The sequence below is a fragment of the Vanacampus margaritifer genome, chromosome 17 (genome assembly GCF_051991255.1).
Source record: "Vanacampus margaritifer isolate UIUO_Vmar chromosome 17, RoL_Vmar_1.0, whole genome shotgun sequence".
Taxonomy (NCBI): domain Eukaryota; kingdom Metazoa; phylum Chordata; class Actinopteri; order Syngnathiformes; family Syngnathidae; genus Vanacampus; species Vanacampus margaritifer.
Window position 1 is genome coordinate 18,078,019 of NC_135448.1, and position 16,357 is coordinate 18,094,375.

Genomic DNA, 16,357 nt, shown 5'->3' on the forward strand with positions numbered 1-16,357 from the left:
TAGATTTCAGAGAACTTCCGGGTGGCTACCAATGCTAACGATGGCTAACAGCATGCTAGTAGCCCAAACAGATCCCGTTTCAAGTAACTTAGCATGGTTAGCATAAATTGTACATGGTGACGCCCTCTAACTGGCACTTAATTGATTGTCGGCACGTAAAAAACTTTTCCAAGGCTGCTCCAATGTCAGCATGAGTGACACGCTTTGTATTTGTGTACTTTATTTTAGTCTCGATTGCCAAATAAAAACAATCCTCTTGTTGATATTTGTGTGCGGATGCGCTTCACCGCCACAACGTTTCCACACGGTCGACCGCACAAACTCTTTGGAGCCATTCATGTGAAGGACGGTCCGACCGCACAGGAATTTTATTGACACACTCGGTCGGACACCAACCAGGTTTCTAAATGAGGTTTGGGTTTTAAATTAGGGCGACAAGAATGAGGTTCAAATCGGGGTTAGGGGTTCAAGTCAACTATCGAAGCCTAGTCATAGTTTTAAATAAGAGTTAGGGTTCCAAATTAAGGTTTCTAGCCCATGTTTGTAAATCTGGGGTTTCAAACAATGTTTGAGGTTTTCAAATTGGGGTTTGAAGTTAGGGTTTCAAGTACTGTTCTTGTTCTTTCTGCCTGACTTTATTGAGTAAAATGTGAGTCTGGCACACATGGACATTTTTTCCCATCCAGTGTCTGTTTTTAACTGATGAATGTTTGACATCCGGCCGCGCGAGTGAGAGTGTGGGAAAAGAGGGCCCCTGTTGTTGTTTTTTGTCCCTCACTCGAAGCACAAAGACGAAACGGTGATGATTATTAACGCTTTATCTCAGCATTCGCACATTCAGCCCACAAATGTGCTGGTGGGGTCACGTGACTGCGGCCTGACGCGCACTGCAATGTGGGGAAACAAACGCACCTAAAACGTGTGCGTGCGTGCGCGTGAGAGAGAAGGGAAGTGTTTGCGATGCTCCTCCACTCCAGCAGGTGTCGCTTGGCATCGCGATGGGACAAGAACGCGCGCCAGAGAGCACGTCCACCTCCACTGCAGCGAATCAGCTCCTTTTTTTTTTTTGTTTCTTTTTAAAGTCATTTCAACTCTTCGTCATCCATCTCCTCCCAGCGGCTGCCGCTCTCCCACCATGCCGCGTTGTGAGTCTGCGAGGATGCTGCGCGTAAAAGTGCGCGCACCCCCTCATGCGTCCTCACGCGCTCCCGCTCCTCCTCCTCATCCTCATCATCTTCATCGCGAGTCTGGGCTGTTGTTGGACTAGACCGGATGCGGCACCCCAGCATGGCCCAGCAGCACGCCGGCAGGAGCGCGCGTCTACCCGGCCTGACGCGCCTCCTCCTCCTCTTCCTCTTCCTCCTCCTCCTCCTGGTGCCTGCGGTCTCCGCCAAGGCGAGCCCGGGCGCGCCGGACAACGGCAACCGCGGACATGGAGACGATCGGCACAACCGGGACCACCACCAGGGAAACAGGACGACGCACCGGAAGGCTTTCCCGGTGCTGTCGTTCAACTACGAGGGCGTCCGGAAGCCCTTCGAGATCTCGCTGTGGATCCTACTCGCGCTGCTCATGAAACTCGGTGAGTGGTCCTTTAAAAATGATGTCTCTGACGTGAGTTAAAAAAAAATAAATAAATTTAAAAAAAACTTGCACTGGTGCATTTTCAAGTTTTGGAAATTGGAGCAGGTGGAACAGCTGATAGGAGATTAGCAGCAAGGGTCCACCCATGAACTAAAATGCTATTATTGGCTATGAATATGTTGATCTCAAAATGCTAACATGTTATCCGTTTATATGCAAAGTGTAATATATTTTATACCAGATTGTCATCGCACTTTTCACGGAGGAAAGTGCAAAATGCTAACATTAGTAATTTACTTATCCCATGTTAGACTTTATTTTCTAATATCAAACTTGGAAAAATAGGCTAAGGCTGGAAATGCATTTTTTTTATGATTTATACCAGACCAGATTTAGGTTTTTAATCCCATATTGGGGACCCCTGTCAATCCCTTAATTTGTGAGGCACGCAGTTATGTTTTTATTGTTGGTTTGATTTAAACATAGCTAAATTCTACCCCAAAAAAAAAATGTTGGTGGAGGAATTTGTTTCAGTCCGAACCAGCAGTTGGAGCTGTTAAAACAAAACAAAATAAAACAAAAAGTTGCTGTGTATGGCAGTTGACATCCAGTCTGTATTGTTAATTATCGCCACCTACAGGACTGGTGTATAATTGTCTTCTGGATTGGTTTGGATTTAAAAAAAAAAAAATCATGTTTGTTGTTGTTCTTGAAACCAATTATTGTGATCATTTTGATTGATTTGTTTGACCGAAGACCTCAAACTGTACAACCAAAGGCATGCGAGAAATCCTCACTCTTGCCATATGTGTCACGAGCGAGATGTCCCTGGTGCCAACTGGACCTCGGCGAGTGCCAGTCCAACCCGATTTAACTCATGTCAGCTCCAAGCACCTGTTTGGCGTGTGTAGTCTACTAAGACCTGATGAATTCCTCGTCTGCATGCCTCCTACTAAATAAACACAATGAATTTAGAAAGTCTATAAAAGGCATTCGAACAGGGGTGTGTAGACTTTTTATATCCACTCTACATTCACCACACGGACGCAGCACAGCAGGTCGAGGTCCATGCCGGTGGTTGTATCTGGTCTTATCTGCGCATCCAGCTGCTGTCTGGGAGGGCCGGACCTACTTCCTGCCCTAATGCACTGCTCGATAACAAAAGTGCGATGTCTGAGTGACTGAGTGGCGCGTCGGGCGGAGCGGGTGGAAAGCGCCGGCTGCAACTCGGGGTCACGTGGCTGGCGAGCTGAGGATGAGGGAGGAGGTGCAGACTATGTGACTATGCGGAAACATCAAGACTCTTGTAATTGTCTGTAGATACCACCAGATGGCAGCGAAGGGCCTGTTTTCATGTTAGACATGGCTATGGCTCGACTATGTAAAATTTGAAATCTTCCTGACGTACATGATTCCAAGAATCAGTTGTTTGTACTAAAGCCGGCAAATTTGCAGGTTGTCTTTCACGCAGACCAGAATCCGCTGACTTCCTGACCCTGACGTGTTTTTGTGTCAGGCTTCCACATCATTCCCCGAGTGTCCCACGTGGTCCCCGAGAGCTGCCTGCTGATCTTCGTGGGGCTGCTGGTGGGCGGCGTCATCAAGGCCATCCGGCAGAAGGCGCCCGTGCTGGACACCGAGCTCTTCTTCTTCTACCTGCTGCCGCCCATCATCCTGGACGCCGGCTACTTCCTGCCCATCCGGCCCTTCACCGAGAACCTGGGCACCATCCTGGTGTTCGCCGTGGTGGGCACCCTGTGGAACACCTTCTTCATCGGCGGCGTCATGTACGGCGTGTGCCAGCTTGAGGCGGGGCAGCTGGCCGGCGTGGACCTGCTTTCCTGCCTGCTCTTCGGCTCCATCGTCTCGGCCGTGGACCCGGTGGCCGTGCTGGCCGTCTTTGAGGAGATCCACATCAACGAGCTGCTGCACATCCTGGTCTTCGGCGAGTCGCTGCTCAACGACGCCGTCACTGTGGTCGGACATTTTGTTTTCTCTTTCAGAAGGCCCTTACCTGACTTGTATTAACTCGCTACAGATGTGTTTTGCTAGTCTTAGTTAGCTGTAGCACGTTTTATTCTCACCAACCAATCAGAGGACTGCAAAATTGTGACATCATTGGGGCCAGTATTCTAGCCCTGTGAGTAGGAATTTGTGGTCGGACATTTTGTTTTTACCAATGTTCTTTCAGTAGGGCCTTATCTGACTTGTATTAGCTTGCTACAGATGTGTTTTGCTAGTCTTAGTTAGCTGTAGCACGTTTTATTCTCACCAACCAATCAGAGGACTGCAAAATTGTGACATCATTGGGGCCAGTATTCTAGCCCTGTGAGTAGGAATTTGTGGTCGGACATTTTGTTTTTACCAATGTTCTTTCAGTAGGGCCTTATCTGACTTGTATTAGCTTGCTACAGATGTGTTTTGCTAGTCTTAGTTAGCTGTAACACTTTTTGTTCTCACCGACCAATCGGAGGACTGGAAAATTGTGACATCATTGGGGCTAGTATTCTAACCCTGTGAGAAGGAATTCGTTAATGCAATTTAATCTACAAGGTTCATCACCACTGGTTCTGAGGTCATGAGCAGATTAGCGTGACATAGCAACCAACAGAAACTGAAATCTGATTGGATGAAGAATCTAACATCCTAAAAGTTCAAATATGCGTTGTTCTCACACGATGTGACGCTGATGCTACTTGCTAGCTCGTCTATGGCGTTTTACATTGTTTGTTAGCATTACGCTAAAAGGTCCATTTGTCACCTTGTGCGCATGCAGGTGCTGTACCACCTGTTTGAGGAGTTCTCCCACGCCGACACGGTGGCGGTGACCGACGCTCTGCTGGGCGTCGTGTGCTTCTTCGTGGTGTCGTGCGGCGGCATCCTGGTGGGCGCCATCTACGGGCTGCTGGGCGCCTTCACGTCGCGCTTCACGTCGCACTCGCGCGTCATCGAGCCGCTCTTCGTCTTCCTTTACAGCTACATGGCCTACCTGTCGGCTGAGGTCTTCCATCTGTCGGGCATCATGTCGTGGGTTAAACACACATTTTAAAAAAAAAAGTTTAAAAATAATTGTTTAGGTATAAATACATTAACTAAAAATAACTTCACGAAGGTTGATAGCGTGCGGCGTGGTGATGCGTCCGTACGTGGAGGCCAACATCTCGCATAAGTCCTACACCACCGTCAAGTACTTCCTGAAGATGTGGAGCAGCGTGAGCGAGACCCTCATCTTCATCTTCCTCGGCGTCTCCACCGTGGCGGGACCCCACGCCTGGAACTGGACCTTCGTCATCGTCACCGTGGTCCTCTGCTTCGTCTCCAGAGTGATGGGTGAGGAAGATCGCAACAAAAAGTATAGTTAATAATGTAAGGTACATTAACACTGCACTTAAATATAAAAATAAAATAATTGGAGAGAGAGAGAGAAAGAAAGAAAGAAAGAAAGAAAGAGAACTGGACTGTACTCTGGCAGTGATTCTTTAATTTACCACCAGAGGGAGCCAGTTTGCTACTAGTGATACTTGTATCACAGCTTTGAGAGTGCTAAACTATGAACAAAATAAATAAATCATAAATAACTGCAACAGTATAAATAATTTGTTGTACAAAAGTGCAACAAAATACTATCGATTCAATGTGCAAAAACGTATACGTACAAAAATAGAGTATTAAAATAATATTTCAAGCATCTACTTAATGATGTAGCTGACAAAAATGATTTTTAAAAATAAATATAGTGTTGACAAGGTCATAAGACTAAAAAAAAAAGAAAAAAATTGAACATAAACTACCTTAAGCCAAAGTTTTCAGTACTTGACTTGATTTATGGTGTTCTTCCTCAATATTCCCAGTTTGGTTGCCTATTACTAGCTCTAGGGCGCCCCTAGTGTTTGGAGGACTCCCTAGCAGAGTCCTAGATGGCTTGTGCCTTCCCAGTTCTTCCTCCAATGTTGCATCAACCGGATTTCATCTCCATCTTGTGTTTCAGGCGTGGTGGGCCTGACGTTCGTCATCAACAAGTTCCGCATCAATAAGCTGACCAAAAAGGACCAGTTCATCGTGGCCTACGGTGGCCTGCGAGGCGCCATCGCCTTCTCGCTCTGCTACCTGCTGACCGACAACAAGATGAAGCAATTGTTCCTCACCGCCATCATCACCGTCATCTTCTTCACCGTCTTCGTCCAGGTAACAAGAACCACTAGACTACAATTACTCAAAATACAGCTAAAAATCACATTTTTTATTTATTTATCTTTGCACTATATGTCTCCCCTTTCCATGAAAAATGCAACATTCGTATGATTTGATTTTTGATTGTTTATATCAGGGGATGACTATCAGGCCTCTGGTGGAGCTTCTGGAAGTGAAGAAGAAGAGGGAGTGTGACGGCTCCATCAATGAGGAGATTCACACACAGGTCAGGTTTATTGTTTGTGAGAAACAGCACTACCTAGTGGCCGTTTGTGATCGAAGGGGTGGCATTCCAGACCATCCCCGCAATAAGTGAACTTGGCGATATAGAAATACCCTGTTTAAAAACACCCAATGCATCCAGAGCATTTATGGACCTCTTTAAAAACACTTTTAAAATAATACAAACACACATAAACACATGTAGATTAATCCTGTTTCGTTCTTCGTTCAAATGTACGCTGTCAAACTAAATAGTATGCCGCCCTCTAGTGGCCGACAGTGGAATTGCACCCAAAATAAACAGGCAAATTTAAATTAAAAAAAAACACGAAATGCCGGGTCGAGAAACCCAGGACCACACCCACATTTTTGAAAACCGCTGTTGCTGAAGTAATTTTAAATTCTGTTGTTTAGTTCCTGGATCATCTCCTTGTGGGAATTGAGGGCATCTGTGGTCATTATGGACAACATCATTGGAAAGACAAGTATGAGCGTTTAATCAAATCACATACGAAATTCATTCAGTTTTTCCCATATTTACATTTATTGTGGTTAAGAATCCTCATTCCGGAAGCACTGAAACAACAGAGCGGTTAGTTTTATATAACTGTTTTTTATTGATTGTTTTCAGGCTGAGACGCTTCAACAAGGCCTACGTGAAGAAGTGGCTGATTGCGGGCGATCGCTCCACCGAGCCACAGCTGCTCTCCTTCTACAACAAAATGGAGATGAAGCAGGCCATGATGATGGTCGAGAGCGGCGGCGGCATGAACGTCTTCAAACCGCCTGCCATGGTGCCGTAAGTATTTGCCCAAAAATAATGATGAGTCGCTCACTCGCACAATTTGTTTGTCATATCTAGTTGAAGTAAAAGCAAAACATCAACAACAACAAAAGTCAGTGTTATGGTAATTATAAGCCTTAAAACAACCAAAACATATCATTTTGGCTAGCAAATGTCTGATAGCTTAATGCTAACATAATTTGAAATGCCATACTTTATGCTAACCTAAATGAGCGTAGTTGTTATGGTAATTGTAAACTTTCAAATAATCAAACCATATAATTTGGACTAACAAATTTCAGCTAACTTAATGCTAGCATCATTTGAAATGCCATACTTTATGCTAATGTAAATTAGCATAGATGTTAGGGTAATTGTAAACGTTCAAATAATCAGACCATACCATTTTGGCTAGCAAATGTCAGCTAGCTTAATGCTAACATCATTTGAATTGCCATATTTTATGCTAATATAAATTAGCATGGATGTTATGGTAATTGTAAACCTTCAAAAAATCAAACCATATACAGCAATCCAATGCAATAAATATAGTAAAAAAAAATTAGGTAGTGTAAATACAACAATATACTATTTTCCTCAGATAAAGGTATGTTTTTATCTGATCTACATTTGGCTCCCATGTGTCTTTTTTACCACAGGAACATCGAACCCGAAGCCACGTATCAACGCAGGTCAAACAAATCCAGAAGTCGCGAAAAGGAAATCCGAAAGATGTTGCACTCCAACATGCAGCAGAACAGACAGCGGGTAGGCAGAAGGCGACGATGCGTGTGTGTTGTTTTTTTTTTTTTCATCTGTAGCGAACCAACATTTGACACACTTGCGCTTTTGCGTGTGCCGTCAGCTTCGTTCCTACAGCAGACACGACCTGATGATCGACCCCTTCGAAGACGACCTGAGCGAAGTTCGCTTCAGGAAGCAACGAGTGGAGATGGAGAGGAGGGTGAGTTCACACGAACGTGGTCAAGTTGATGTAGAAAGTAACTGGATAAAATTTTAAAAAACAGACCAATTTAAGATGTGACTCAATAGAACTAGCTAGCATACTAGCTTAGCACAAACTGACATGACTAGCCAGGCACGTGGGCAAATAAGTATAATACAAAAATGCATTTCATTTGTATTTTTTAATTTATTTTTTTACTTTACATTTGCGTATTTCCAAATAAGTTAGAAAACATTAAGAAAATGTTAATTTTGTAAATCAGTTTTTCCCAAAATCCTCTGTGACTCAATAGAACTAGCTAGCATACTAGCTTAGCACAAACTGACATGACTAGCCAGGCACGTGGGCAAATAAGTATAATACAAAAATGCATTTCATTTGTATTTTTTAAATTTATTTTTTTACTTCACATTTGCGTATTTCCAAATAAGTTAGAAAACATTAAGAAAATGTTAATTTTGTAAATCAGTTTTTCCCAAAATCCTGTTCTTGCACGTTTATTTTGTTGTTTTAGTAAGCTCATTTTTCTTTATTTTCTTTCCTTTTAAATATTTTTAACTCTTTGGCTTTAACACTGAGTAACCACTAGAGGGAGCCCTCGTACCACACTTTGAGAAATGTTGGGCTCACTTGCTCATGCCTCTCTTTTAACCACTCACATCATTTTTGACAACTGCTTTGCCTTGCACAGATGAGCCACTATCTGACCGTGCCCGCCAAACGCCCGGATCCACCTCCATCCGTGAGACGGGTCGCCTTCCAACCAGGTCTGTTGCACCACTTTGTTCTATTTTTAAGGTTCTAACGTGAGGCTTTCCAACACGCAAACAACACGCCTTTTCTCAGAACACCGAGTTTACACGTACGATGACGGCGAGGGCACCCCGGTGGAGGCCCGCCGGAACCCGAGCTCCTCCAACGCCGCCAGCTTGCTAAACGAATCTGGCCGCGGGTTCCAAGAAGAGGAGGAGGAAGAGGAGGGGGAGCAGCTCAAAGCGCTGCGCCGTCTCAGTGACCCCGGTCCAAAGTAGTAGCTCAACAGACATGTGTAAGGTTGTTGTTTTTTAACAGTAATCCTCAAATATTCTTGGGAGACTTATTTCAAACCTACTGCAAAAAGTGTGTGTGTGTGTGTGGGGGGGGGGGGGGGGGTTACAAAAAAACTGTGGTGCCTTTGAGATATGAGCTGTCATTCAGATTATTTTTTATGTTGACTTTTGAGACAAAAAAAATGATATACAAGCACTGGCAAACTAAACATAAAAACAAAGAGAATGAAGAGATTTTTTTTTTTTATCCGCCTAGCTTAATGTTAACAAACAAGGCAAAAAAGCCATACACAAGCTAAACGAACATCAATGTGGCGGCGTTATAACTCTTTAAGCTATGGCTACTTGTATTTGAACAAATTGTGCAGCAACATGGGGACAAACAATAGAACGACACTCACAGGCATATATTATTTATCCTCTGTGAAGAACAGATATTACTGCAGAGTCACTTACACTATTAATGAAACTCTTCTTTGTTTGTCTGCATCGCTGTATTATACTGCCCCCAGTGGCCAAGTTGCACACTGCTTAGTTCTTTGCATTCTGTTAAAATTGTAAATATGTTATGTTATTATTGTATGTTTCCTTATTAAAAAATTTTTTGGGATGGATTAATGGCACAAATTAAACTTGTATCTCAAGGCACCACTATGCCAGAAAACGCAAAAAAAAAAAAGTGAATAGATGAATTAATAACTTTGGGGATTACTGTACTGTACTGGTATATGAGGTTTTTATTTTATTTTTTTTATTCCTATGTGCTTGTTTTATTGCTAGAGGCGCCAAATGAGTGATGTTTACCTTTCAAAGCACATGCAAAGTGTGGCCACCCAAAAATACGTGTGCTTAAAAAGTTCATTTATACCCCCAAAAAAAAGCTGCATTTGTTTTTGCAAACGTGGCAAATGTTTTTTTCTCAGGGACTGTAAAGGCTTATTTCAATGGGTTTTGTATGTTGTGTATTTTTTTTTTTTTTTGTGTGTCGCTAACATTCCTTTGCAACCAAATTCCTCAATTAAGAGATATTTTACATCTTTAGCTCCTCCTTCCCTGCAGTAAAACACATTTTCCATGACTCACTTCCCAAATATATTTACAAATATACATTTTCTTTTCAGTCCCACATTCAATGCAATCTCCAAAAATGTCAGTCCAGCTCTTCACAGCATTCACGTGTGATTTTCACAAAAACAGCACATTCTACTTTTGTAAATTATTTTTGTCTCTTGGAAGGCGAGAATGCATTTCAGTATCTTGCATATCTGTCACTGCCTGAGCTTAAGATGCCTGCATGTTTGCCTTAAAATAATGTTTGGGGTACGTGCCTGCCAAAGTATTTTTATATTTTCAGCCCCAAACCATATCGATTTGAGGGGGTGAAAATAAAGGTTTGTAAATGAGAGTGTTTTTTTTGTTTTTAAAATATAAAGGTTTGTGACATTTTTTAATATTTACCTTTAAAAACAAACTAATTTTACTGCATTTTATTCTGTTAGTTTATTATTATCTTGTTTTAATTTTTTTATCTTGTTTTAAGTTCATTTCAAATGTATTATTTTTTTGTTTTTACATTTAGTTGAATTTAAATATTTAACTCCAAAGCAGTCAATGGCAGTGAATGAGTTTTTATTTTTATTTTTCTAATATATTTACCCCTTCATTTTTAATATTTGATTTCCATTTCATGCATAAGTTATTTGGATTTATTGTAATTTTGATCAAATTTTTTTATATTACATATTTGAAAATCTTATATATTTTTTAATGACAGAACATGTTCTGCCTTCCCATGTGACTTTGCATCAGTGGAACAAAATTGACTTTCAACTCCCCAGTCAAAGTATTTTCATATTTTGAGACCCCCCAAAAATAATAATTTTAGCCCAAAACCATTTGACAATAAAGGTCTGAACCTGAGAGATTGTTGTGCTTTCTTGTGAAACTGTGCATCAATGCAACAACAGGGACTTGCAACTCCCTAACATGACAACCAACAGCACAACAAGCCACAAACACGACACAACACGATCACGGGCAAACATGGACTTCATCGGCAGCTGGAAAGTCTATTCGGAGGAAAACCTGGAGGCGTTCATGAAGGCAATGGGTATACCAAAAAAGAAAAACGCAAGTGTTTCCTCTCTCGAAAATATCTTATGCCACCGACGTTCATGTTGCAGGTGCGCCACAAATGGTCGTCAAGATGCGCAAGGATGTCAAGCCGCTGATTGTGTTCGAGCAGAAGGGCGACACCTGGACTTGCACCTTCAAGACCCCCAAATTCAGCAAGTCGCACTCCTTCTGCATCGGCAAGGAGACGGAGATGACCACCGTGGACGGCAGGAAGGTCAAAGTAAGCGCGGAACTCTTGGCAATTGTTGTGCTTGGAGCTTCATCTCGGAATGCTTTTCTAGTGCGTTGTCAGGGAGGAGAACGGGAAGCTGATTACCGAGGCTGAGAAATTCACATCGGTGCGAGAAATTCAAGGGGAGGACATGGTTGAGGTCAGTCAAGATTATTTCCAGTGCTTCACAAATGTCAAAAGTTTTTGATGCAATTTAATGGACATTGGGATGCTCCTTTTGATGCGAGACTTGGCCACCTGAGGGCAGTGTAATCCAGATATTATTCTGTACTGTACTTGGAGTCACTAGCATCTCCCTATAATAATTTTTGGAACATTTAAGAGAAATTTCTGATGAGCTCTCAAACATCTAAAATGCTCTTCTTTTTTTCTTCCACAGACCATCACAACTGACTCCGTGACTTACATCAACAAAAGCAAGCGAGTGTGACGTCATCATTCAACAACAACAAAAACAACCATAATAAAAGACATGAATACATCTACTAATAAACCTAAATCATCACTTTGTAGGTTCCAAATTATTGAAGCCTTACTTTGAGAAGGAAAACAAATCCCAACGAATGTCAACTTTTATATCAACAAACGAGATAAGATATATTTTTCTACACCAGTAGGTGGCGATAACATATTGCCTAAACTTTATTTGCTAACCTCCGTTACTGAAGAGGGCGCTGTAAAAGTTTAAGCTTATTAAGCCAGCAGATACCAGCTGCGAAGAAGAGGTGGAGCATTTTTGGCTCCACATTAACCAAACAGGAGCACGTTTTTTTTTTGTTTCGAACTTGCCAAATTTATACACGAAACAAAAGCTATGGCTCGCTACATGCGCCCGCCGAACTCGTCTTTGTTCGTTAGAAACATCTCCGACGATTCCAGGTGAGTTTAAATTCCGGTGCGCAAAAAGGTGGCACGCGAGAAACGATTACGGTTGGATGCTAACGTAGCCTAGCAGCGAGCTAACATTGGCCCACGCTCGGCATCTGCCAATGTAAGAAATATACATTGATTCTAAATGCAATTATTACTATAGTATTTATTTTAGTATAATAGACATGTTGGAGTAATTTTAACCAGACTGAGTAGCGAAAGTGAACTAGTGAATATGTCACGTTTGTGGACGTGGAACTGTCTCAAGTTGTGTTGCCGATTCGCAGATTCGTCACAAACTGATTCGTAAAACTTCGCTGACTTTAAATATTCTATGTGAAATATTAAAAATGACTATCCTGTGTAAAATACTGAATCATACACTTCAGATAAATATGCAACGTGTCCACAGTTTGTTTTACAATTTAGTTTCCACTGCACCCTTTGGGGATATAGATTAGTGCCACATAGAGACAAAAAAAAAAGTATACATTTTTGTAATAATTTTCACAGATTCGTCTCTTCACTTGCCTTTGGTATTAAGTTGTAAAGATCTCTGTGGACTTACTGTAAATTGCAGAGTTGTTGTTTTAAATTGATTAATGAATAAAGGGCCAGTTTACCCCAAATCGACAAATTATGAATTCAAAATGGATCCAGGTAAGTAGGGCTGGGCGATGTCAAAAGTTGTCAACAAACTGAAACTATTAAAAAAAGAAATCAAATTTGTCTTGAAGCTTTGCCGTGATCATTTTTTGACAAGGCTAACGTTATCCAGTTAACAGCTAACCTCAGCTCACAGTCTCATTTGCTGACGCCCACGTCACTCACCGACCCAGGCACTGCCCATTAAAGCCACACACACTCAAAATCACAGATACTACAATAGAAAGAGAGGGAGGTGACCTCAAGTGGGCAAAAATGAATCGCCCAGTCCTACAGGTAAGTTTATTTAGCCAATTGTTTGTGGTGAACTGACCCTTTGAAGCTCACTCACCCACCGTACATGCTGCCCAGTTGAGTTACATTTGTATATTTACGGTGTTCAGGCCTGAGGATTTGCGACGTGAGTTTGGCCGCTATGGGCCAGTAGTAGATGTCTACATCCCACTTGACTTCTATACGCGACAACCAAGAGGATTTGCATACATTCAATATCCTTTCCCAAAAGTCTTGCTGTGCCCGTGCCTAACAAATCATCTTATTTCCCTTCGCAGCACAGCAGATTTGTGGTTTGTGATGTTTTTGTCTTTGCACCCATTGACGTATCTAACAGTGACTATTTTTCTGTTATCGCTTCAGAAAATGTAAAAGCATCCCCTTGTGGAAGCGGCCACACAAAGAGTAACAAAGACCCGTGTAGCATAGCTGTAAAGACAAGGCACAGACCAAAGGGAGGGAAAAGTTTGGGAGGAAGTAAAGCATGAAGAGGAAAAAGGTGTCGGAGGCAAAGCTTGGCAGTGGCACAGAGCGGGCTAAAGAAAAGAAAAGAAAGTTTTAAAGAGTCAAGCAGGAGACCCGACCCAAGTCGCTCGCTGTATGTGGGAATCGATTAAAGAGTGTAAAGGTCAAGATGAAGTCACGCAAAGGTAACAAGTCGGAATAATTTTGTATCCTCTCAAGACACATTTTCCACAAATCGGCTATGGAAGCAATCTTAATTTCAACTCAATCAGCTCTTCATCTCTTGATTTGTCTTTTGACCCCTGACGCCATTGTTTGAAAATCTCACACTGTGTGTCACGTGTGCTTCAGGCCACATCAATTAACAGCACGGCCAAATGGAGTCCAGTAGCTTGATTCATTTAAGTGTGAATTTGTGTGGCCTCACACGCTTGTTCTGAAAGTTTGCAAAAACCCAAAAAAGGCCTTAACCGCTCAGCATGTTTGAGGACGTGCGCGATGCGGAGGACGCTCTTCACAGCCTGGACAGGAAGTGGGTGTGCGGCCGCCAGATCGAGATCCAGTTCGCCCAGGGAGACCGAAAGAGTGCGTGGCGGACTTTTATTTCTCTTCCTTTTCTCCACAAGGAATCAATTAGCGAATGATTGGTGCTTAACGAGTTTTGTTGGCTGTCGTTCCAGCGCCGAACCAGATGAAGACGAAGGAGCGGCACTCTCCGTCGCGGTCGGGCCGCTACGACGACTACGATCGCGACGGCCGCCGCCGGCGCTCGCGCAGCCGCAGCTACGACCGGCGCCGCTCGCGCAGCCCCTCCTACGAGAGACGGCGCAGACGCTCGGACAGCCCCCGAGAGTAAGTCGCTACCGTTTGCGCTAGCGCGAGAACCAGGTGGCAATTGTTTTTACATTTTTGGGGGTTTATTGTATGTGTTTTTAATAACTGCAGTACAATTCTATTTTTTGGTATAAAACACGTTACAAAATTGGGTTTTTGGGGGATCTGGAACGCATAAATAAAGATTTATGTTTATTTCAATCTAAAATGTTGCACTGTATCAAAAATGGTGCGGTATGAGACGGGAAAATGTTTCATGATGTTGAGCGACGTCTGACAGGACATTTTGCCTTCCGCAGATCTCGCGGACGTCCGCACGGACGAGGAGGAAGCCGAGGCCGCGAGGAGGACAGGTACGTTCTTTGTCTTTTGTTTACAATTGTCTCTCCAGATATTTCCTTTTAAATGTGTGGAGGGTGCGACAGCATAAACATCTTAGCGACTGTAGTGTCCCATTTTGATGTAAAACTCAATTCCCTTGTCAATTTTTTTTCATTTTTTTTTCCCGTAATTCATTTTTACTGCGATAACGTATAAACATATAGCGGGCGGGGGCTATATTTTGAGAGAAAAACTAGCACATTTGCGACTTTATAAACTTTGAGAATCCACATAAAGATCAAATGACGTTTGGCAAGCACATCATGCTAGCAAGCTAAAGATCGAGTAGTTTGAGTCTTAAACAGGGATGTGATTTTTCCGCTAATTCGCGGAATTCCGCTTTTTTTATTCCCCCCCCCCCCAAAAAAAAAAATCGATTTTTTTTTTTTTATTTATTTATTTTTTTTAGTAGTTCATTGTGTATGCACATGACTCCGACAGATAACATCTTCTGCTATAACAAAGACATTTGTGGTATGCTCTAATATGAGTTACTTTTCATTTGGTCATGATATAATTATTTGTTCATGCTTCCCCCCCGGGCACTGCCCTGGACCTAGCTGGGTGCCAGCGGCCCCCAGACCCCCGGCTAAATTTTCAGATAATTTCACTTTGGTCAAATCACATCCCTGCTTAAATGAGTTTTCCTCAAACAAAGGACTCGGCTATCCTTAAGAAAATGCCGGAGAAGTGACGTGGTTCATTGTGTGCTCAATGCACTTTGGCCAGCGTTTTGTTTCGGTTATGCCACAACACGCAAATCATCGGAATGGAAATTTACCAGAGCGCTGTTTATTGTTTCGCTCGGTGATGCAGCCAGCATGTGGCTTGCCGCCAAAGGTTATTCTCGTAAATCTCGTTCCAAGTAACAAATGGAGGTGGCTCGGCATTTGTTGAAAAATAATGAATCCGGTCAATCACAATGAAGGCACCGAACATCCACAATGCACAAAAGTGTTATTTCTGTTTTCAGACCCCGCCAGAGGCCCCGACGAGAGTCTCGAGGACGATCCCCCTCCAGGTCGGCGTCGCCGCCCGAGCCCGTGGGCAAACTGCCGGCCGCCTCCCACTACGCCGAGGAGGACCCGCAGCAGGAGCGCTCCCCGTCGCGCTCCAGGTCCCGTTCCGTGTCCAGGTCTCGCTCGCGCTCTTGGACGGGCCACAAGTCCGGCGGACGCTGAGGGAAGGCCAAGGGGGGGTCCAGGAGGGGCTTTTGTTTGGACTTGAATGTAATGGATGCGTTTTGCTTGGTCCTTCGCTCTTGTTTTCGTGGCCAACAATTTTTATTATTTTTTTTTACTTTTATTTTTTATTATTGCACACTTGCTTAGGTCGTCCGCTTCAGATGAATTCTTCTTTGCCAAAACGTCGCCCTGTGTTTTTTTAAAAAAATCCACTTCACCGTGTCAGCCATTTTCAAAACGCATGATGTGTCTGCAGCTGTTAACTTTGCGTCGTTTGTTGGTGAGTTTTTTTGTTTTTCTTTTCTGGTGCATGTCTTCGTCATCTGTAGGAAGAAGCTATTATTTTCAGAAATAAACTCGCTTAAAGGAAACCGTGCGTCCGTTCACTTTTTCAAGATGAGACATTCAGCTGATTTTATTTTTATTTATTTTTTTACATTGAAAATGGCTTTAATGCCACTCCAACTTGGTTCCTGGCAAACTAAACATAAGAGCAACCGAGTTACGCTTGTTTATTTT

General features: G+C 42.9%; 3 protein-coding genes across 6 annotated transcripts; all 3 read left to right on the plus strand.

The window, feature by feature from the left end:
- The first annotated feature begins 716 nt into the window (after positions 1-716).
- On the plus strand, positions 717-11,065 carry slc9a1b (solute carrier family 9 member A1b). 3 transcript variants are annotated; one of them, XM_077548455.1, is made up of 13 exons: positions 717-1,582; positions 3,101-3,561; positions 4,361-4,611; positions 4,697-4,914; positions 5,573-5,769; positions 5,912-6,001; positions 6,412-6,482; positions 6,629-6,796; positions 7,441-7,549; positions 7,647-7,745; positions 8,440-8,515; positions 8,595-8,796; positions 10,981-11,065. In XM_077548455.1, exons 1-12 carry the CDS (start codon positions 1,273-1,275, stop codon positions 8,777-8,779), a joined length of 2,235 nt encoding a protein of 744 aa, XP_077404581.1. In that variant the 5' UTR covers positions 717-1,272; the 3' UTR covers positions 8,780-8,796; positions 10,981-11,065. The 3 variants fall into 3 exon arrangements, with proteins under 3 accessions (XP_077404581.1, XP_077404582.1, XP_077404580.1); XM_077548456.1 differs by lacking the exon at positions 10,981-11,065 and adding an exon at positions 10,765-10,794; XM_077548454.1 differs by lacking the exon at positions 10,981-11,065 and having other exon boundaries at positions 719-1,582; positions 8,595-8,881.
- LOC144037193 (fatty acid-binding protein, liver-like) lies at positions 8,762-12,044 on the plus strand. The gene is made up of 5 exons (XM_077548461.1): positions 8,762-8,796; positions 10,765-10,907; positions 10,981-11,153; positions 11,215-11,304; positions 11,545-12,044. The coding sequence occupies exons 2-5, from the start codon at positions 10,784-10,786 to the stop codon at positions 11,593-11,595; spliced, it is 438 nt and encodes a 145-aa protein (XP_077404587.1). The 5' UTR covers positions 8,762-8,796; positions 10,765-10,783; the 3' UTR covers positions 11,596-12,044.
- Positions 11,896-16,209, plus strand: LOC144037192 (uncharacterized). 2 transcript variants are annotated; one of them, XM_077548457.1, is made up of 7 exons: positions 11,896-12,044; positions 13,085-13,189; positions 13,921-14,024; positions 14,120-14,144; positions 14,189-14,291; positions 14,573-14,626; positions 15,628-16,209. In XM_077548457.1, the coding sequence occupies exons 1-7, from the start codon at positions 11,980-11,982 to the stop codon at positions 16,039-16,041; spliced, it is 870 nt and encodes a 289-aa protein (XP_077404583.1). In that variant the 5' UTR covers positions 11,896-11,979; the 3' UTR covers positions 16,042-16,209. The 2 variants fall into 2 exon arrangements, with proteins under 2 accessions (XP_077404583.1, XP_077404584.1); XM_077548458.1 differs by having other exon boundaries at positions 14,120-14,291; positions 15,628-15,991.
- The last annotated feature ends 148 nt before the right edge of the window (positions 16,210-16,357 follow it).

Excerpts from the sequence above, each read along its gene's own strand:
- slc9a1b (XM_077548455.1), top strand. The coding sequence starts at position 1,273 with ATGCGGCACCCCAGCATGGCCCAGCAGCACGCCGGCAGGAGCGCGCGT. Across the intron at positions 5,770-5,911 it reads TCTTCACCGTCTTCGTCCAG|GGGATGACTATCAGGCCTCT; the intron begins GTAACAAGAACC and ends TGTTTATATCAG. Across the intron at positions 8,516-8,594 it reads ACGGGTCGCCTTCCAACCAG|AACACCGAGTTTACACGTAC; the intron begins GTCTGTTGCACC and ends GCCTTTTCTCAG.
- LOC144037193 (XM_077548461.1), top strand. The coding sequence starts at position 10,784 with ATGACAACCAACAGCACAACAAGCCACAAACACGACACAACACGATCA. Across the intron at positions 11,154-11,214 it reads TGGACGGCAGGAAGGTCAAA|TGCGTTGTCAGGGAGGAGAA; the intron begins GTAAGCGCGGAA and ends ATGCTTTTCTAG. Across the intron at positions 11,305-11,544 it reads AAGGGGAGGACATGGTTGAG|ACCATCACAACTGACTCCGT; the intron begins GTCAGTCAAGAT and ends TTTCTTCCACAG.
- LOC144037192 (XM_077548457.1), top strand. The coding sequence starts at position 11,980 with ATGGCTCGCTACATGCGCCCGCCGAACTCGTCTTTGTTCGTTAGAAAC. Across the intron at positions 14,025-14,119 it reads CGCCCAGGGAGACCGAAAGA|CGCCGAACCAGATGAAGACG; the intron begins GTGCGTGGCGGA and ends CTGTCGTTCCAG. Across the intron at positions 14,145-14,188 it reads AACCAGATGAAGACGAAGGA|GCGACGGCCGCCGCCGGCGC; the intron begins GCGGCACTCTCC and ends ACGACTACGATC.